Here is a 22,422-nt window from a genome sequence, read left to right as displayed (position 1 = left end):
AGCCAGCATTTGGGAACCAGTTTGAGAGTCACTAAGCTAATTAGTTCATTTCTCTGTCTTGGGTACCCAAGTAGGTTAATAGCGTGGCATGTCTTGTCATGTCTACAACATGTCTTGAAGTTTTCTTTTATTCTCCCTGTTGTGAAAGTTTATGAATTATCAACATGTAAAATTTTCTTATAATCATGATTTTGATATTTAGGATGACTGATACCATTACAACAGCTTAAAGTATTTTATTAGGGTTTGTTGAAGCCCTTACAGACATTCAGCTATCTGGTATCGCTTTGGGGATATATTGTTTATAAGCAATGGCTGTAGTTTCTATCTATGGTATATGTGCTGTGTATCCACTTTACTTGATACATTTTACACATTATCTCTTTTATGCTCTGTATTGTCTCAGCTACTTATTTAATTATTTATTATTATTTCAGTATTAACCAGTTTCTGTGGGTTACAAATCCAAGCACTGCTTAACTACATCCTCTGGCTCAGAGTCTGTGACAAGGCTGCAGGCAAGTGTTTGGCCAGGCCTTCAGTGTTATCTGAAAGTGTGGAGTGTTATCTGAAAGTGTGGCTATGGAAGGATCTAATTCCCAGTTCATGTGGTTGTTAGCAGGGCTCAGTGCAGGCAGTTGGACTGAAGGCCTCAGTTTCTTACTGTCTCTGCTCCATAGGGTAGCTCACAGCATAGAGGCTTGCTTCATCAAAGCCAATAAGAGAGTCGGCTAGCAAGATGGAAATTAGAGTGTTATGTAACATGATCACTGACATAATAGCCTATCACTTTAGTTGTATTCTGTTGGTTAGAAGCAAATTAGGTCCTGCCCACACTCAAGGGGATCAATGGGGACCATTTTAGAGCTGTAATACACCAAATCACTTTATGAAGTAGCTTTTATTCAAACTAGCATCTGAGGCTGAGAGGCATCAAGAAATTATTAAGGTCATAGCTTGTAAGTGCAGGTTTTGATTCAGACCCAGGTCTTTTCTAATGCTGCTTTCTCTTAGAGTATGTTATACAACCAAATTGATGATCTAAGAGATTAACTAGGAAATCTTAGAGTGCTGCAGATTCACATACCAAAATAAATCTGTTGATTAAATCGCTTATAACCCCTTAGAAATATCATGAATAGAGAAGACTCTTAGTGATTATTGTTAATTAAATTTATCATAAATTGGTTGCCTGGGTGGCTTGCCTTCAGCCCAGGTCATGATCCCAGGGTCCTGGGATTGAGCCCCCGCATCGTGCTCCCCACTCAGCAGGGATCCTGCTTCTCCCTCTGCCTCTGCCTCTGCCTCTTATGAATAAATAAGTACAATCTTTTTTAAAAATTTATCATAAGTTGAAAGTCTCCATTTGTTTTTAGCCACTGAACTGAATTTTAGGTAATAGAAGAGTTCAGAAAATTATAGGTTTAATTTAGAGTTATGGTAGTTGATAATGGCATTAATCAGAGTGCCATAATTAAACAACCTGAACATTTATTTTTCATTACTAGAGCGACCTTAAAATCATTAGCTCAAAATCCAGAATTGTTTAAAGTATTCTTAAGAAATATTTTATGTACAACATAGACTGTTTCTAACCTTTTTGGATTATGGATGTTTGAATAATCTAATAGGAGATAAAGTAGACCTTCTCCCAAGAAAGTTCTCAAAGGGAAAATTTTTTCATCTATTTTAGCTGTGGCCTTATGACTGCAGTAAAACGCTCTCATGATTCAGGGACATGTCTATGAAATCACAGATTAAGAACTTGATTCAAAGTGTTTTCTATAATGTGTGTATACACACACACACACACACACACACACACACACACACACACACACGGAGGAATAATATTTAGCCATTAAAAAAGAAGGAAATCTTGCCCTTTGCAACAACATGGGTAGATCTAGAGTATAATGCTAAGTGAAATAAGTCCGAGAAAGACAAATACCATAAGATTTCACTCATATGTGGAATTTAAGAAACAGAATAAACAAAGGGAAAAAAAGGACAGAAACCAAAAAACAGACTCTTAACTATAGAGAAAAAACAGATGATTACCAGAGGGGAGAAGGGTTGGGGGGGTGGTTGAAATAGGTGAGTGGATGAAGAGTACACTTACCTCCATGAGCACTGAGTCATACACAGAATTGTTGAATCACTATATTGTACACCTGAATCTAATATAGCATTGTATGTTACCTATCCTGGAATTGAAATAATAAAATAAATGCTTCATGCCATTTAAAAAAAACCCTAAAGTGTTTTCTATTGATGATGAAAACATTACTTTTAAGGAAAATAATTTCCATTTATTAGTCCTAAAAGAGATAATAAAATTTTTATTAAAAAAAAAGTTTGTTGGGGCGCCTGGGTGGCTCAGTTGGTTAAGCATTTGCCTTCAGCTCAGGTCATGATCTCAGGATCCTGGGATCAGGCCACACATTGAGCTCCCTGCTCAGTGGGGATCTTGCTTCTCCCTCTCCCTCTGCTGCTCACCCTACTTGTGCTCTCTTGCATTCTCTCTCTCTCTCAAATAAATAAGATCTTTAAAAAAAAAGTTTGTTGGGGTGCCTGGGTGCCTCAGTCGGTTAAGTGTCTGCCTTCAGAGCAGGTCATGATCTCAGGGTCCTGGGATCAAACCCTAAGTTGGGCTTCCTGCTCAGTAGGGAGTCTGCTTCTCTCTCTCTCTCTCCCCCTCTGCCCCTCCCCACTGCTCATTCTCTCTCTTGAATAAATAAAATCTTCAAAAAAAATAAAAATTAAAAAAGTTTGTTTCCTAAGCATTAAAATTGGAAATTATTGAGTACCTTTTTTCTCTAGAACTCTAACCAGCTCCTGACATATAGTAGGTATTCAACAAATTTTTAATAAATTAATTTTAGAATATCAAATAAAACACCTGTAAAATACTTTTTTTCTGGTTGGGAAAATGAAATTTTCTCATTTGAGTGGTGCTGATATTTGACATCAGAGATGTGACCACAGACATTTTATGGTGCATGTTATTTTATTGTCATATTTGAATATAAATTCAAATTAGTGTTTTTATATTTTAAGGTAAATGAACATTTGAAAGACATTATGGAACAAGAACAGAAATTGAAAGAACATCACACAGTTGAAGCTCCAGGAGGTCAAAAGGTATATATTTCAAAGAAAAAAAGGTGCCTTTATGAATAGACTATGTATGTTCACATATATGTATTGTTTGGGAAATACATATATTAATTAATAGATATATTCATTAAATTATTTTTTGGTGGTGTTAACTGTGCCCTAGAAAGCATGCCATAAATGCCAAGTAAGTAGAAGTACAAAATGGAGGTTAATTGGATGAAGGTGTTTAGGAAAAACTGTTAATGATTAGAACTCAATTTCTGGAATACTTTTGGCAAAAACAATGGCTTTGCCTTTGGTAAAATAATGTGAAACAACAAGAAAACATTCTCAGTGTATCAGCCTTACAATGACTTGTAGTAAGACCGGCCTTTAAAATATATTCCAGGAATTGTAAGTTGTACATATGGTTATTCTATGAAGAAAGAAGAAAATTAATACAGATTCATTCTTTAAAAATTCTTGTGGCTTTTAGATTTTTCTTCTTTGAAAATTTGTGTTTTTGTCATATACTAAGACCAGAAGTACATTTCCTGCACTATAGTATATCACATTTTTAAAATGTATCATAATGAGAGCTCTTTAAACATATTCTATAGCATTTGAATTGAGGTGAAAGAAATAACAAGTATTCAGAGATCTTATTTTCCAGTTGGATTATTTAAAGTTTCTTTATTATTATACAGTTTTTCTGTTCATTTTGGTCTAATGCTCCTGGTCACTGATACCTCTATAAGAAGAGAAAGAGAAAAAAGGAAGGAAAGGGAAAGGTGTTTTGTGTATTATCAACTTCAGTAGAAAACTTTTGTGGGAGACCACCTGAAATTTTGTCTAAATTTGTTATTTTGGGATCACAGTGATTTCCCTCATTTAGCTTACTGACTAGCTGCTGAAAATACTGTCCATACTAGATTCTTCATCCTAACTTTGTTGACATCCTTTCCCCTAAATTAGGTACATCAGAATGGAAATCTTTTTTTTTTCATCACCCCAGATCATATGTTCCATTTCCCTGACTTACACCAGCCTCTGTCCCTGTCTCTTCCCTCCTTTGTCCCCCAGTCATTCCTGTTACTTCCCTCCTTTTCTCTTTTTCATCCTGTAAGAGTTGAAACCTTTGCTCCCAGTTTTGCTCCTGGCTCTAATCAGGAATAAGCTAAGATAGTATCACCCTAAGTTATAACACTGATGGCCTTTTTCCATAGAAATCTTGTTTATTTAATATAATGATTAAATTCTGTAGTATTGCATACACATCATGAACTAAATGGGGATTTTATTTGCTGACATAGTAGCCAATAAATATAATTTTATGGAATAAAAAATGCCATTTATATTCCAAACAGTGTAAGTGACCTTTAAGAAAAGCTATATGGAATCTGGGCACTACTTGTGTTATACCTCTTTGATTTTTAATAGCACTTAGTCTCATGCAATTGCACAAATTAACCTCACAACCAATATTTGCTAAGTGAGTCATTAAGTAAATGAAGAAATGAATGTGACTCATTTTTAAATATTTGGATTAATACATATTTTTATTTTAGTAGAATACATATTTTTATTTTCAAATGAATTTTCTTTTTTCCAATTGTTAGAGTCTTTGTGAAAATTTAACATAGACAATGTTAATTTTACATAGTCTTACTGCAAAGTGTAGGTGTCATCATTATGAAGAACCACTCTTGTGACAGCATAAACTAGGGAAAGAAATCTCTGTTACCTAACAATGAGATTTTTGGCATTTGAACTGGTTGGTTTGGCTGGAAATTTAATCACTTCATTCTTGATTTTTATTCCCGTAGAAGCAAAATTCTTGATCCTTTTCTCCTTTTAGGGATGAGAGGTAGAATGACTTGTTCTTTTTTATTGCTATATAATTGGCAAGAAGTTGCCACACCCCCCACCTACTCAAGCTTGCTGGCCTAGTGACCCAGATGCTAGCTAGCCTTGTTGTCTATGATTTATCCAGCTATAGACAGAGCCCATGGTTTGGATGATAACATTTCTTACCTTTTGTCCTTGCCCACCTATTCTCAACTTAGATGTCCAATAAAATCTATTTTATGAAACTTCCTTTTATAACCATCTTCTTGGTAAAATATATGCATATGTTGAGGGATACTTGTACTGTATTTTTTTTTTTTACTTCTTCAGACTTTAATTTAGTGAGCTAACATTTCCTCATTACCAAAAATATTGCATAATTGATAATTGTCCATGTAATTTCTTTGTTTTTTTTTAGTCTGCAGGTTTATCCCTATTCATTTTTTTTTAAATTAACATACAAAGTATTATTTGTTTCAGGGGTACAGATCTGTGATTCATCAGTCTTACACAACACCCAGCGCTCACCACAACACATAACCTCCCCAATGTCCATCACTCAGCCACCCCATCCTCCCACCCCCCCTCCTCTCCAGCAACCCTCAGTTTGTTTCCTAAGATTAAGAGTCTCTTATGGTTTGTCTCCCTCTCTGGTTTCGTCTTGTTTCATTTTTTCCTCTCTTCCTCTATGATCCTCTGCCTTGTTTCTTAAATTCTGCATATCAGTGAGATCATATGATTATTGTCTTTCTCTGATTGACTTATTTCGCTTAGCATAATACCCTCTAGTTCCATCCATGTCGTTGCAAATGGCAAGATTTCAATTTTTGATGGCTGCATAATATTCCATTGTATATATATACCACATCTTCTTTATCCATTCATCTGTTGATAGACATCTGGGCTCTTTCCATTCTTTGGCTATTGTGGACATTGCTGCTATAAACATTGGGGTGCAGGTGCCCCTTCAGATCACTACATTTCTCTTTGGGGTCAATACACAGTAGTGCAATTGCTGGGTCATAGGGTAGCTCTATTTTCAACATTTTGAGGAACCTCCATTCTGTTCCAGAGTGGCTGCACCAGCTTTCATTCCCACCAACAGTGTAAGAGGGTTCCCCTTTCTCCGCATCCTCGCCAACATCTGTTGATTCCTGACTTGTTAATTTTAGCCATTCTAACTGGTGTGAGGTGGTATCTCATTGTGGTTTTGATTTCTGTTTCCCTGATGCCAAGTGATTTTGAGCATTTTTTCATGTGTTGTCTTTGGAGAAATGTCTGTTCATGTCTTCTGCCCATTTCTTGATTGGATTATTTGTTTTTTTGGGTGTTGAGTTTGATAAGTTCTTTATAGATTTTGGATACTAGCCCTTTATCTGGTATGTCATTCTGTTGATGATGTATTTCTGATTGTTGAATTGGTTGGTGTCCTAAGAAAGGCATTTTAAGTAGTACCATGTCCTAGGAAAATGTTTTTGTTTAAGCAGTTTACTAATGTTGTTTTCTCAGGTTTCTTTTTTCAAGTTGCTCTTTTTCCTTCTAATATTCCTTTTTATTCTAAAGTAGGATGCCCAGTTAAATGTGAATTTCAGAGAACACCAAAAAATTTTTGGTGTAAGTTGCATGAGCATCTCATATTTTTATTTGCTAAACCTGGCAACCCTACTTAAAAGATCTCAAGTTTATAGCCAATGACATTGATTCCAGCATTCATTCTTTTAAGGAGTTTGTACAAAGTGCTATGGTAAGATGAGTATGGACTTAAAGTCAGAATAGTTCTGCCACGAACTAGCTTCATGACCTTTACCAAGGCACGTGACCTCTCTGGGCCTCATTTTCTTTATCTGTAAAAATTTAAAAGTTGAATTAAATGGCTTCTAAATTCTATGACTAAAATGATTCTCAAATTTTCCTTTCTTAATATATTAGTAAAAGTAAGGGATTCAAAGCAAAAGGTTAGTGAAAAGATTAAGTAGTTTAAGTAGATTAAGTAGTTGGTTATTATGAACTTTCATATATATATGTGTGTGTGTATATATGTGTGTATATATATATATATAACTTGTAGATTTATGATAACTGTGGGAGTGAAATATCTAAGAACATTTTCTATAAGATGTGGGACTTGAGTGGGGCCTTAGTAGGTTTTATGGTATCTGCAAAGTAGGGCACTAGGTCATAGGGAATAACATGAGTGGAGACATGAAGTTACAAGTAAAAGACATATTTGGGCATTAGTAAGTAGACCATTTGGATAGGTTTTGAGATAGCTGCAAATTCATGGGTTTGTATTCTTAAATTTACAATACTAACTATATAGAGAGTAAAGTTTGTTTCTCATAATATTAAAGACATGTCTATTCAATGTAACATTTGCCTCTTTTAAAATAAAAGTACTGGTGAGATATATTACAGAGGGTTGGGAATTGGATGAAGGAATTACCTTTGGAGAAAGGATATTAACTGAGCTCTAATTGCTTTTTGTTTAAAGGTATAGTCTCAAAATAGACTACACTTTTCCCAGTGAGACAGTAGGTGAATGCTTATACATCTTTGCTTGACTACCTCAGCCCACGTGAATTTCCTGTTTTACCAGAGTTCCTTAGCAATTAAAAACTACGACCAACTTTTTGTTTTAAATTGTTTCTTCAAACAGTACCTGAGATACTATTTGAAAGATCTTTTTTTAATAACATCAATTTTTTAAAAGTTTTTATTGAATCCAGTTTTGTTTGTTTAAGTAAGCTCTGTGCCCAGTGTGGGGCTTGAACTCACGACCCCAAGATCAAGAGTTGCATGCTCTACCAACTGAGCCAGCCTGGTGCCCCAAAAGAAAGATTCTAAAGTCAAATGCATTTGAGAAATGCTGCCTTGTCTGTGCCCCTTTAAAAATGTTACAGCCCATTTTAGTACATTGAAGGCCAGTTAAGAAGCCTGTCTAGCTGTTTCTCAAACATATTTAATCTTTGACCTCTTTGTGAATGACATCTACTAACATCCTGTAGAATTAGTGTTATTTGGAGCATGCTTTGGGAAACATTGATTTATAACTTAAAATTTTGTAATTGGTTAAGTTGTCTCATATATGAAACATTTAATGTTCTAATACAGTACATCATTTTCAGATACATCATTTGCATTGACTCTTAGATTTACCTGGTTTCTTTTTCCTATCATTATTTCACTCAAATAATTGTGAAGACTTGACCTGCCTAAATTAGATCATTTTTAAGGAATTCTACCCCTAAGATTCTATTCTATAATTACAGTTTATTCTTGTGTGGGCTTTTGTGGTCAATGCTGATTCATTTCTTTCTTTATACCTATTGCCAATATACCTTTTCTCTTTCATTGTCATTTCTCACCCCTACTGGTAAAGTAACTTCCCAATCTTGGTATAGACTTAATATATTCTAGATTGGGAAGTTACTTTACCAGTAGGGGTGAGAAATGACAACAAGCCCCTGTTGTGTTATCAACTCATTTTAGTATGAGGAACTTTGCATTTTAAACATTTTTAAAATTCAGAGATGGTACCATGACTTTTTCCAAGCAATATTTTATAAAGATGACTTGCCCTGGAGAGACTTAAATATTAGTTAGATGTCTTAGTACTATGATTTTTATCTTTGCTTAGGAGGGCTGTAAAAATTAGATATCTTTAACAGCTCTATAGATCTTACGCATTTGGACACACTCTACAAAGATTTGGATTGGTATAGACTTAATATAGCTTTTTAAGAATATTTATTTTGAAGTATTTTAGACTTACAAAAATATTCAATATAGAAAAAGAGCACTATATACTCCTTACCCAAATTCATCAATTTAACATTTTGCCGCATTAACTTTGTGCGTGTGTGTGCATGTATGTCTGTATATACACATACGTAGATACATACATCGCACAAACACATATGTATGTAAATGATTCTGAAACATTTGAAAGAGGGTGCATACATCATATCTCTTTATGTTTCCTAAGAACAAAGCTGTTTGTTTGTGTAACCAAAGTACAGGTGATTAAATGTTAGTATAATACTTTGATCAGTCTTATAGCCTGTATTTCAGTTTTGTGCTCAGTTGTACATTATAATATTTTTTCAGTATAAGATCCAATCCAAGATCATGTAATATATTTAGTTTCATATCTCTAGTCTTCTTTAAACTGGAATAGTTCCTTAGCTTTTCTTTTTTGTTCATGACCTTGACATTTTTAAAGAATACAGGTCATTTTCATCCCTCAATTTATTTTTTTCTGGTATTTCCTTACAATTAAATTAAGGTTGTGCTTTTTGGACTAGAATTGTGTCCTTCTCACAGTATTATATCCAGAGGCATGTGATATCCATTTGCCCTTACTAGGTAATGTTAATTTTGATCACTTGGTTAAGATATTGTCTGGTTTCTTAACTTCATAGTTATTATTTTACTTTTATTTTTTTTTTAAAGATTATTTGACAGAGAGAGAGTACAAGCAGGGGGAGCGGCTGGCAGAGGGAGAGGGAGAAACAGGCTCCCCACTGAGCAGGGAGCCCCATGCGGGGCTCGATCCCAGGACCCTGGGATCATGACCTGAGCCGAAGGCAGACGTTTAACAACTGAGCCACCCAGGCGCCCCCTATTTTTACTTTTATAATAAGTAATTTGAGAGGACATTGATATTTACAGTTGACCTTTGAACAATGCAGGGATTAGGGGTGCCAACCACCCATGCAGTTGGAAATCTGGTTATAACTTTCGACTCCCCAGAAACTTAACTACTAATAACTTATTATTGACTGGAAGCCTTATCAATAACATAAATAGTTAATTAACATGTATTTAGTATGTTATATGTACTGTATACTGTATTCTTACAGTAGAGTTAGAGAAAATGATATTAAGAAAATCATAAGAGAAAATATGTTTCCAAGACTATACTGTATTTATAAAAAAAAAAAAAAAACAAAACCACAACCCCTATGTGTAAATGACCTGCGCAGTTCAGGCCTGTACTGTTCAAGGGTTAACTGTACTTATTTGCCCAATTCTACGACATATAAAATAGCTTCAGAATTGCTATGTGTAGGGCACCTGGGTGGCTCAATTGTTAAGCGTCTGCCTTCGGCTCAGGTCATGATCCCAGGGTCCTGGGATCGAGCCCCACATCGGGCTCCCTGCTCAACCAGGAGCCTGCTTCTTCCTCTCCCACTCCCCCTGCTTGTATTCCTTCTCTCGCTGTGTCTCTCTGTCAAATAAATAAATAAAAATCTTAAAAAAAAAAAAAAGAATTGGTATGTGTATACCAATATGAAAAAGGAACCTACTAAGGAGTTTAAGATTTGTTTGCAGTTCCTTTTTCTTTTTAAATTTTTTTGGTTTGTTTTACCCTTTTAATGCTTTTATATGTTTTCCAGTTTTATTGAGATCTAATCGACATGCAGCACTGTATAAGTTTAAGGTGCACAACATAATTATTTGACTTACACATACTGTGAAATGATGACCACCGTAAGTTTAGTTAACATCCATCATCTCATATAGATACAGTGTAATTCCTTTTTCTTTAGATTGATAATATGTGGTCAAAACTCTGTGTTCTAAAATTACTTGGGTCCCCACCACCACTACCACCACTTCATTGTAGTTCTGTTATTCCTTTGAAATGTATTTGGTTTTATTGGTTTCTGTTTTCATTTAGTTTTTATGGGCTTTTTTGCTCCATCCTTGTTGATATAATTTCATTTTTTGAATATGTAAGGCATTAATATAATTCCAAAAGTCAAAACTGTGCAAAAGTTGTACTTAGGTATCAGTCCCCTTATCTCTTCTACCTCTTTCCTGTCCCTCACTCCCCACCAACCCGTATAGGTAACTAGTTGGCTTATCCTTCTTGTTCTTGTTCTTATAGAAGTAAGCACGTGTATATATGTTTGTTTTTTCTCCTTTAACAAAACATATTTAATCTTTCACAATTTGTGTTTTTCAATGACAGTATATCCTGGAAATTACTCCCCATAGTCCCTAGATATCTTCCTCATTGTTTTTTGCAGCAGCATAGTACTCTCTTGTGTGTATGAACCGTAGTTTCTTCAACCACTTTCCTATGGGCATTTAAGTAATTTCCAGTATCTTGCAATTACAAATAATGCTACAAAGAATAATGTCCTTTTGTAGTCTTGGATTTTCAGGGTAGATTACATAGAAATTGGATTGCTAGATTGGAGGGTAAATGCCTATGTAGTTTTGGTAGCTAGTGCCAAAATCTTCTCCAAAGGGGTTTGTACCATTCTACATTCCTGTCAGCAGTTCAGCACAACTTTTGGACCTACAGCAATAAAGAGATTCTTAAATCTAATGGGTTATGAGGTGACAGGTAACACTACGATTAACTCCTTAAAGAATTCCAACTTCATGAGGTCTCCAGTGTAAACCAGGTCAAACCAGCATCCTCCCAAAGTGTCTTGAGAGCACCCAGAAGTAGTTCAGGAATTATCCCAAATCCCAGAGTGATTGTGAATATCCAGTGGAAAACATAGAACTGTTTGGGGAGTATTAATGGCAAGACCTAAAACAACCAAAATTTAGGGTGAGCCAAACGTGTGAAGAAGACAGTAAAAAGGAGTGCTGAAAATTAGAACTATTCCAGAAAATCTGAACTGCCCAGGTTGGTCTTTGTCATCAGTAAGGACTTAATAAAAAATTTTCCACCAGTTGTCTGTGCCCTTTTAAAAACGTTTTGGTCTCATAGTTACATCTTAAAACAGAATTTGAGGTTGCAGTTTGCCTAGCTGTTCTCTGAAAATTAAAAGGAGGGGGCAGTTGCTGTTCACTTCAGAAATACAGTTATTCTTTAGCAAGGAGCTTTTGCATATATTTGAGCTTATGGAAGCATGAGGTTATAAGCATGAATAGCAAAGATATGTATTTGTTCTTTTAGTATATTTACTTTTTTTAGTCCTATTTCCTTCAGCTAGGCAATCTATATGGTTTTCCTTTTTCCTCAAATAGGATTGCTGTCACTAAATTAGGTCAGTGGAGAGGTGGGAGGAAGGCCAGTCAGAGCATCTGAATTAGTAAAAAGTCCTATTGAATGTTTTACAAGATATATAGAAATACAGATATATAGAACCATTAGAGACTCCTTTGCATATCTTCTGTTTTAATAGTTCACAATAAATTTCTTGTTATTAGTTTGTGTATAATGAATTTTTCTAGTCTCAAAAACAAGAAAACCCCTGTTTTTGAAATTTCTATTATACATTGGGATCCTGACACATTTTCAGTGGCTTCCTTTGCTTCTGTTCTTGTACTTTTTATGGTTATCATAATTGCAGCTGCCCAAAACTTCTGGTTAAATGAGAGATTAAAATACATGCAACAAAATTATTAAGGTTATTCTTCCTGATGCAATAAAGAAAACTTATTGGACATGTTCTCTCTTTATGGAAAGTTGGTATTTTTCTGATTCTTGAGGTGACATTTTTCTGATTCTTGAAGTTCTTGAAAATATATTATTTTCCAAATAATTTTATTTTTACAGGTAATTTTATGTAGGAAAACCTTTTTTTTTAAAGATTTTATTTTTAAGTAATCTCTACACCCAGCGTGGGGCTTGCACTCACAACCCCAAGATCAGGAGTTACACACCCTACCTACTGAGCCAGCCAGGCACTGCTGCAGAATAAACTTTCTACATAAAAGTTGAACGTGAATTTTAACTCAGACCCCATTTAATTTGGTTTGTTCAGTAAATGTTTATTCAGGGCTGTTAGAGATTGTGCTAGGAAATACAAAGATAATCACAAATTATTAATTTATATTAACTGAAATTATGAGTTTATTCGTTTTAAAGTAAAATTATATTTTTGGGGATACCTCTAGATAGTAAAATTAATAACACATATTCTCTTTATGTAAGTAGCTACGTGCTTTAGAGACTAAAAATCTTAGTAGGAATTGCCACTATCCCATTAATTAAAAGAAATTCTTCATATAGTTGAAATGATTATCTTGTTCAAGTCTACAATGCTATTTGCTTTATTCATACACTTACTGATATAGTCTTCTTTTCTCTTTGGAAAGAAACTCTGCCATATCAGACTTGGTTTACTATTTCTAAGCATTATAATGACTGCAAATCCATCCCTGGAATCTTTCTACTTCCCTTTTGTGATACAGATTTACTTTTTAATATGATGTGTGATTCTAGAACTTGGAAATAAAATTCTTTGCTGCCAGAGTACACAGAAATCCTGAGCATCTGAAAAATGAATTGTGTTGGGAGAGGAGATGATGGGAGGAGAAGGTAGAAGTCTTTATCATTAGGAACCTATATATTTTAAAATATTAATTAACATTTAAAAATATGAGAACTATAAATTTGGAACTCCACTATCAGAAGCTTTACTGTCACTTGTTAATTAAAAATCATTCTGATGAATTTTCCCTTTACCTTTTGCTTTCCCTTTTTTCCCCACTGCTTCCTCTGAAGTCTCCTTCCAAATGGTTTTGGAAACTGGTTCCAGTAAGTTTGCCCAGCTACTTCAATTTGCTCTCCAGAATTGTAGAATGGTATTGTTTATGTATAAAGTATAGTCATTTCATATAATTCTGTTAGTTACTGCATTGGGATTGGCTTTTAAGGTATTTGATCATAATATAAAATAAAAAGATAAAAAAATCTAGCCAAAGTTTGGATTAGAAGCTTTAAAAGTAGTTTAAAGCATAAGCATTCTTTTGTTTGTCCTGTTGATATTTTACAGACTGTCAGTAACTAGGTTAAAAACATGCATGGATAGAGATTCTTACTAGTTTTAATAACTTTAGGAAAAGTAAATATGAATTGCACATGTAAATTACTTGTATTTTTAAATCTCTTTTAAGGAATCATTTCCTGAGTTATAGGGTACACTTTTTGTGTGATAAAGAGACATTTTCTCAGTGGCCATACCAGTATTAGATCTAAACTATATTTGGTGCTGATTTGACCTGAAGGGTTGTTCTTTAAGGATTAAATCTGGGTGGTTAGGCCACTTAAGAAGTATTTTATGCCCTCAGAAATAAATATATAACTTAGAAATACACAGTAGTTTTTGGAAGGTAGAAAATACAATGCCCCTTTTAAATATCAGATTTCTGTTTGTAGAAAGAACAGGGAATGTTTCCATACAGCAAGTTTATAAAACCATATAATAAGGTCAAGTATAAAAGATGACAACTTTCATGAACTTCAAATGGGAGTTGTACATGATTTGAAGATTAAAAGTTGATTTACCTGATAACATCTTTTAGGATATAATCTTCAGGAAAATGTTTTAGCATGCCTCTCATAAATCCCAAATAATCAGTCTATTCTAAACCATCTACATTTATTGCTAAAGCCTTATAAGGCTCTGTGTATGTGTGTGTGCCTTGTATAGAAGTGCTACTTGGCAGAGAGCAGTAAGACAAATCACAATTCAGTCTTTTATTCCATGACCCTGGCGCTCAACTCAGTCCAGTTCAGATTACAGGCTGCAAACAGGCTACTCCTAGAGATCTGGGAAGTTTGGGAATGAGCCCAGCCAGCCAAGTTAGAGGATTTCTAAGAGGGAGACTATTTTGTTTCTAGCTGGCCAGAGAAAGGAGTGTAAGGATCTAGAACTGTGGCTTACTAAATGTGAGAAGGGTAACTTAAGGTTAGAAGATGCTACTGGTTGATTTCTTCTTTCTCACCCTTCCCTTCACTTCTCTGCTCTTTTTTCATGGTTGAATTTTAAACTCTACTAGCAGCAAAGTGAGGAAGGTTTCTAAGGATATTAAAATCAGTAATCAGTTAAAGAGTTTATATAGTGTGTGTATGTGATTTTTTCTGAATATAGGTACTCTTGAGTTTGGAACATACCATTAAATACAGATGTCTAGTGTGCACTGATTAAAAGAATAAGCTCTCTGAGTATTTCAAGAGGAAAAAAATGTTCCATGAATCTTGTTCTTGGGTAGCCAGAGAGAAATAGGAATAAATATTTCTTTCTTCATTAATCCATATACTTTTCTGAGGGATATCATTTAAAGGAAGTTTAACCTTACCACCACAAAGTAAATGTTCCGTTTCAGTAAATTATTTTTATGTTTTTATTCTCACAAAAGTATTTTATTTCATAATATATATATATTTAAAGATTTTATTTATTTATCTGACAGAGACACAGCGAGAGAGGGAACACAAGCAGAGGGAATGGGAGAGGGAGAAGCAGGCTTCCCACGGGGCAGGGAGCCCGACGCGGGGCTCGATCCCAGGACCTTGGGATCATGACCTGAGCTGAAGGCAACCGCTTAACGACTGAGCCACCCAGGCACCCCTCATAATTATATTTTAATTATAAAATATAGATAACCAGTTCAGATGGAGTTAGAAGAAAAATTAGTTTTGGTTACTTTAAAAAACCTTTAAATACCAGTAACGAATATAATCATAAATTTTTCTAATAAAATACTTCAGTATGCATTTTCATTAAGTCTTCAGCTTTATTTCCTTGGCTTTAGGAGAGCTGACAGCTAATAACAGACCAACCTTTAGTTATTGCTTACTATGTGCCCAGCAGTGTGCCTAGCACCTTACTTCATCCTTCAGTGGTACTATCAAGTAGGTACTATTATTATCCCCATTTTATAGATGGGGAAACTGAGAAACGAGAGTTTAAGTAATTGTCCAAGATCACAGAGCTAGTAAGTGGCAGAACCAGGATTTGAACCCAGGTAATCTGACTTAAGAGCATGTCTCATTTTTAGAGAACTGTCTTATAAATTTGTATCCAGTCACACCAAGCAGTCTTTAAAAAACAAAGATTTCTTCTGTTTTTCTGAGGGGGAGCAGAAATCCTTATATTTGCTCTGTTATTGGTGAATGAAACCTCAGTTGGGTTGGTTTTTTCAGTTTCAAAGTTGTTATATTTTATTTACGTTATCTTAACATTCAAATACCAAACCAGAATATTTTGGTGATATTCTAGTTCCTCAAAGTGATGTTTCTTATTGCCAAATTTCCTGTAAGAATAGTATCGTATTCTTATACCTGCTCCCCAATTTTGAGAACTCTTATAATTCTTTATGCTCTAGTAGTACTCTTGCTCTTCGCATATAAGAACTTGTGGTCTAAATTAAGTCCAGCATTAAAATAAATGTATTTTATTATCTACAAAAGAACATAACTGATGATTTGGATACAAAATGTTCAGAATCTGTTTTGTGATGCTTTTATATTTAAATATTTAGCTTAAAGGTCATTTCATGTAAATTGGCAATATAATGTTATATTAAGTACTTTGAAACTATAATGCTGTTGCTCTGTATTTTACTTTGGTAAAGTAATGTCTAGTATTATTTAGAAAAGAAGGATGTTGCTGAATAATTCTCATTTCTCTTGGCGTATATTACTGGTACATTAGAGTCTACAATGCTATTTTTTTCCTGTATATTGTTTAGGATTTATTTATTTTCATCTCTCTTTTTTTTTTAATATTGTAGGCTCGTTATAGGAAGGAGCAGACATTGCTCAAGCAACTGCCCTGCATTCCGTTGGTAGAAAATTTGTTGAAAGATGGTACAGACGGCTGTGCTTTAGCTGCTCTTATTCATTTTTACTGTCCTGGTGTTGTCAGATTAGAGGGTAAGTGTTCCAGTGAAATATTTCTGGGATTTAGATAGATGGTGACAAGTATTGAGACAACAGTATTTAATAAGTAATGAGGGCTTAAAAAAAAATTTATATATAATCCTGAGGAAGATAGTTTAGTAAAGCAGTGCTAAGTCTTTCTGTGTAGCAGCCCCTATATTTATTTGTATGTGTTTGTAAAACAGATTCCACATAATTGTGTATTTGTATTAAACCACTAACTATAAGATAGATATGAAATGTATATTATCAAATTAACCCACAGTCATCACCTTGCTCTTTTCCTATTTGAAGATATTTGTTTGAAAGAAACCATGTCTTTGGCTGATAGCCTGTATAATCTGCAGCTGATTCAAGAATTTTGCCAAGAATATTTGAACCAGTGTTGCCATTTCACCCTAGAAGATATGCTGTATGCTGCTTCATCCATAAAGGTAAATTAAATAATTCTTGGTGTTTTTGTTTTGTTTTGAGGTTTTTGAAAAAAAATATAACTAGATATATAAATGGCATAGTCACTATAAGCTTACAAATTAACTAATATCAGTCAAAAGAACTTTTGGAAAAAGTTTTATTTTTCTGCTTATTTTAGGTTTTTAACGCACTGTTAGCTACAGGTTTCTTTTACAAGACAAAACTAAACTTAAAAGTTGTGGTTTTTTTCTCAAAACTGACCTGTTGTCCTAAAGTTAGCAAAATAGAGGTTAAGCCACTACATGTTTCTGAATCTTAGACAGATGCTATGATAGTATGCTGGGAGCATAACGGAAGTTCTGGTCACTTTCAGCATTCAACAGGACTGTGGAATATGGGAAGAAGGAATCCTTAAGGTCCCAGGACTTGAGACAAAACCTGGGGAAAGAAAAAGGGGAAGGAAAATGTTAAAATAGTCTGGAAATGAACCTTTTAAAAAGGAATTCAATTTCATGAATTTGTCCCATTGCTTCAGAATACCACACACTGCCTGTGAGCTGTAGGCCATGCTCACTGGTTCTTTCAAGAAATAGTTATTGAGCACCTAGTAAGGTTCGGGGTGGTTGGGATAATTAAGTGAATAAAACCAACATCCTGTGTTGGTAAGTTCCATGTGCTGGTGGAACTTACTTTGTAGTGGTGAAGAGAGACATGTGTCATGCGTAACTGCTTCTGAGCTGCAAGTTAAGAAGCAGCTGCTTGTTCCAGAATTTTGTGATGTGACTTAATACCCCGGTATTCCCAGCAGCTCATAGCTGCAAAGTTCCTTCATATCTCTTACAGACCTGCCTAAAGTTTACCAGTTCTGCTTTAGGGTTTTAAGGATGAATAATCTTATAATAGATTTTTTTAAGTCTGGCTGAGAGGAATAACTTTGTATCATTCTACTCACAGTTCCAATATCAACTTTAATAGAAACTGCTAACGGACCCCTTTTACCATGATACTAGTGCCTCGTGGTTCTTGACATTCTTACTTTCTGATCTCTTTTTCCTTCACCCACTTCTGGATCACCACAGGTAGAAGAAAGAGCCACAGGTAAAGGCCTTTCCAAAATAAGCCACTATTCCTATTGACCCAACACGGGCCCACTCCCCACTACCTGACACATCAGAAGAAAAACATTCATTTATTTTGAAGGTTCTACCTTGCCATTTTTATCAAAATGGAAGATAGGAAATAATTATTTCCATATATATCTTGTTAATGCCTGTTCTGACACTTGCCTTTAAAAAATTTAAATATTACCTCTATAATCTCAAAGAATTCATTTCATTAAATACATTGAGACATAAGATCGAGTACATTTGTTTAAGTTGCTTTCCTTGGAATTCCAATAAATAATATATAGCCCTGATGTTTAAATTGATTTAGTCTGAGCATGATCTACATACAAAGACATTTTCTTAAATCAGGCATATTTAAAATAGATAACTGACAGATACACCTGTCAAAATGGCTAGAGTAAAAAAGAAAAGAAATAAAAGTGTTGGTGAAGATATGGAGAAAAAGGAACCCTTGTGCACTGTTGGTGGGAATGCAAACTGATAAGCCACTATGGAAAACAGTATAGAGGTTCCTCAAAAAATTAAAAATAGAATTCAGTAATTCCACTTTGGGTATTTACCCAAAGAAAATGAAAACACTAATTTGAAAAGATAAATACACCCCTATGTTTATTGCAGCGTTATTTACAATAGCCAAGATATGGAAGCAACCGAAGTGTCCATCTACAGATGAATGGATTAAGATGTGGTGTATACACACACACACACACAAATATTACTCAGCCATAAAAAAAGAATAAGATCTTGCCATTTGTAACAGCATGGATAGACCTAGAGGGTATAGTGCTAAGTGAAATCATTCAGAGAAAGACATATGACTTCACTTATATGTGGAATTTAAGAAACAAAACAAGTGAACGAACAAAAAGACAAATTAAAAACAAAAAAACAGACTCTTAAATACAGAGAACAAACTAGTAGGTTGCCAGAGGGAGGTGGGTAGAAGGATGGGTGAAGTAAAGGGGATTAAGAAAAAAAAATAGGTAACTGTCTATAGAAACGGCTTTGGTCACTTTCTGTATTATTTATTAAATTATTAGAACCACAACTTTGACTTCCATTGAATATTTTAAGACTAATAGTTGGAAACAGTTCATCTTAGGAGGGACACAAAGTATTTTTGTAGTACATTCAAGCTGTTTAAAGGAAGAAGGTGTAGGTATTTTTTACTGATCCGGAAAGCTCTCCAAGATGTTATTAAGTGAAGAAAGTGGGTAGCAACCATTATAGCATGATGTAATTTATATATTAAAAACAATTTTTTTCTATTTGTATGCAAATCTTTGCATAGAAAAAGGTTGATTAGAAGGATAAACACAAAACTTAACAGTGGTTTCTTCTGAGTGTGATATTAGGATTTGGAGGAGAGTAATTGAAGCATACTTTATATTCCATGTTCTGTATATATGTATTCTTCTGCATTGTTTATATTATTTAAGAATGTTAATATATAGTTGCATGACTGTCTTAACTAAAAGGAAGGAAAGCTTTTAAATGAAATTTATCTGGTATCATGCCTAGAATATGGTAACAGATTTATTGCTGTTTCATCATCATAAATTCATGAAGAAATGATCTTTATAAGCTTTGGTTACTTGGGAAAACTATCTCTTACTATGCTGACATCTTGTGGCCAAACTTAGTATCTTACCAAAGTATTTTTTCCCAGCTTTATTGGATATAATTGACATACAACGTTGTATAAGTTTAAAGCATGCAAAGTGATTACCAAGGATTAGCTGACACCTCTGTCATATCACATATTTACCATTTCCTTTTTGTGGTGATCTCTTTCAGCAACTTCTGAGTATACAATACAGTATCTCGTTAACCATAATCATTAGATTCCCAGTTATTCACTTATAACTGGAAGTTTTTACCCCTTGATCAAAATCTCCCCGTTTCCTCAGTCCCTGGTAAATACCACTCTATTCTGTTTCTATGAGTTCAGTTTTTTTTAGATTTCACATATAAGTGTAATCCTACAGAATTTATAGTCAGTCTTTGTCTGACTTATTTTACTTAGCATAATGCCCTCATGGTCCATCAGTGTTGTTGCAAATGGCAGGATTTCCTTTTTTCTCATGGCTGAATAATATTCCACTGTATATATGCACCACATCTCTATCCATTAATCTGTTGACAGACGTTTGGGCTGTTTCCATATGTATCTTGGCTATTGTGAATAATGCTGCAGTGAACACAGGAATGCAGATTTCTCTTCAATCCTGTTTTCAAAAAGTGGAATTGCTGGATCCATATGATAGTTCTATTTTTAATTTTTTTGAGGAATTGCCATACTGTTTTCCATAGTGGCTGTACCAGTTTATATTCCCACCAGCAGTGTACAAGGGTCCTCTTTTCTCCACATCCTCGCCAACACTTGTTACTCTTATCTTTTTGATGATAACCATAATGCAAGTAATATTGCATTGTGGTTTTAGATTTGCAGTTCTCTCATGTTTAGTGATATGTCCTTAAAATATTTAGTTGAGTGTTAGTATTTTTCCAAAAGATATAGACAGCTTTCAGTTAACTATACTAGTAGAGTGGAACCTAGGACCAATACTTTAAATATAGTTTTATACTTTGGCTTTAGAAAATATCCTCTGGAGATAAGTATAAAGAAAAATTATAAATCATGATGATCTTATTACCAGAGATATTCCCTGCCTTGTCAACAGTTTGGAATTTTGCCAACTGATCTTTTTTGTTACACATTTATTCATTCATTTATACACTCATTCAATAAGTATGTATTGGTCATCTATTATGTACCTAGGCACTGTTTTAAAAACTGAAGATAGGGGCGCCTGGGTGGCCCAGTCATTAAGCGTCTGCCTTCGGCTCAGGTCATGATCCCGGAGTCCTGGGATCGAGCCCTGCATCTCTGGCTCCCTGCTCGGTGGGAGTCTGATTCTCCCTCTCCCACTCCCCCTGCTTGTGTTCCCTCTCTCGCTGTCAAATAAATAAATAAAATCTTAAAAAAACAACAACAACAAAACTGAAGATACAGGGGATGCCTGGGTGGCTCAGTTGGTTAAGCGTCTGCCTTCAGCTCAGGTCATGATCCCAGGGTCCTGGGTTCGAGTTCCGCATCGGGCTCCCTGCTCAACGGGGAGCTTGCTTCTCCCTCTTCCTGCTCCCCCTGCTTGTGTGCTCATTATCTCTCTCTCTCTGACAAATAAATAAATAAAATCTTTTAAAAAAAATCTGAAGATAAAATGATGACCATGAGCTTTGTCCTTCTAACTTAATAGTCTGATGGGTAAAATGAGGAACTCTGGAGAATGTGGTATTAAATGAAACTGGAGAAATTAAAATTAAAAAGGAACCCAATCATGTACCCTCTACCCTCTTGTAGCCCATAGTCCGTTTCCCAAAAGCAGTGGAAGTGGGGGGAGGGGTGCTACATTTTGACAATTTTGTTTGGCCTAATAGTCAAATAAAAAGCTGTTGTGTTCTAAACAAGAAATGGAAACAGTTTGAATCAGTAATTATGATGAAGATGAAGAGAAGTGGGTGGATTCCAGAAATATTTAGGATGCAAAATTTGCAGGCTTTGGTGATGAACTGGATAGGGGGAGGGAGAAAGTAGGAGGCATCCTTGATGGTTGCACACTGGGATCGTGATGCCATTCAGTGAGGTAAAACTGGAATAAAGTCAGATTTGTGGGGAAGATCACTAGTTCAATTCCAGACATTTGAGGTGCCTTTGAGATATCCAAGAGAAAACTCTCTCTTGGCCACTGCATATGTAAGTACAGTTAATACATTTGGGAGTCATTTGGTAGCTGATGAGCATGGATGGCGGTTTTCAATGAGGGGAGACATCAGGAGTATCAAATGCTGCTGAGAGGTCAAATAAGATGAAGACTGAAAAATCTGTTTGATTTAGCAACAAATGTAAGTCATGGGTGACTTGAGCAAGTGCTGTTTTGGAGGAAGGATGTGCCTGGATGCCAGGCTGGAGTGGATGAGGGAGCCAGAAGGCTGAAAGGAGATTGTTAACATGGGCCTACCTTAGAGAAGTTTATGAAGCGGTAAGAGGGTGGGAGTGAGGAGAAACTTACTGAGTGGTTTGGTTTTGTTTTATATTTGGGAGATTTGAGCATGTTTAAAAGCTAAGTAGGAAGAATTCAGTTGAAGGGAAGCATATATAGGAGAAAGAAATAATTAAGAATGTAAAGTTTCTGATGGTAAGTTGGGATGGAATCCAACACACAGCCTTTGGGATTGTGAGCATTCTCATTTCCTTTCTAAAAAAAAAATCACAAATTATAACAACTGCTTAAA

The 22,422-nt window shown here is 34.9% G+C and overlaps 1 protein-coding gene and 1 long non-coding RNA gene across 4 annotated transcripts in view; one reads left to right on the top strand and one right to left on the bottom strand.

Annotated features, from left to right (window-relative positions):
- Positions 1-22,422, top strand: part of CAMSAP2 (calmodulin regulated spectrin associated protein family member 2) — a 107,081-nt gene that overhangs the window by 64,933 nt on the left and 19,726 nt on the right. The window contains exons 4-6 of the mRNA XM_028120290.2: positions 3,061-3,144; positions 16,438-16,579; positions 16,880-17,019. Coding sequence (XP_027976091.1) covers positions 3,061-3,144; positions 16,438-16,579; positions 16,880-17,019 — 366 coding nt within the window. The remainder of the gene's footprint in view (positions 1-3,060; positions 3,145-16,437; positions 16,580-16,879; positions 17,020-22,422) is intronic.
- Positions 17,352-22,422, bottom strand: part of LOC114221977 (uncharacterized) — a 52,719-nt gene continuing 47,648 nt past the window's right edge. For all 3 annotated transcript variants that reach the window (XR_015766579.1, XR_015766580.1, XR_015766581.1), the window contains one exon: positions 17,352-17,437. This is a non-coding gene — a long non-coding RNA (uncharacterized LOC114221977). The remainder of the gene's footprint in view (positions 17,438-22,422) is intronic.

This window comes from Eumetopias jubatus, unplaced genomic scaffold (genome assembly GCF_037043125.1).
Source record: "Eumetopias jubatus isolate StellerSeaLion01/CBP00866 unplaced genomic scaffold, mEumJub1_p1.0 scaffold_12, whole genome shotgun sequence".
Classification (NCBI taxonomy): Eukaryota; Metazoa; Chordata; class Mammalia; order Carnivora; family Otariidae; genus Eumetopias; species Eumetopias jubatus.
The sequence above is the reverse complement of the archived record's forward strand: the minus strand, read 5'-3'. Positions and strand labels throughout refer to the sequence as shown.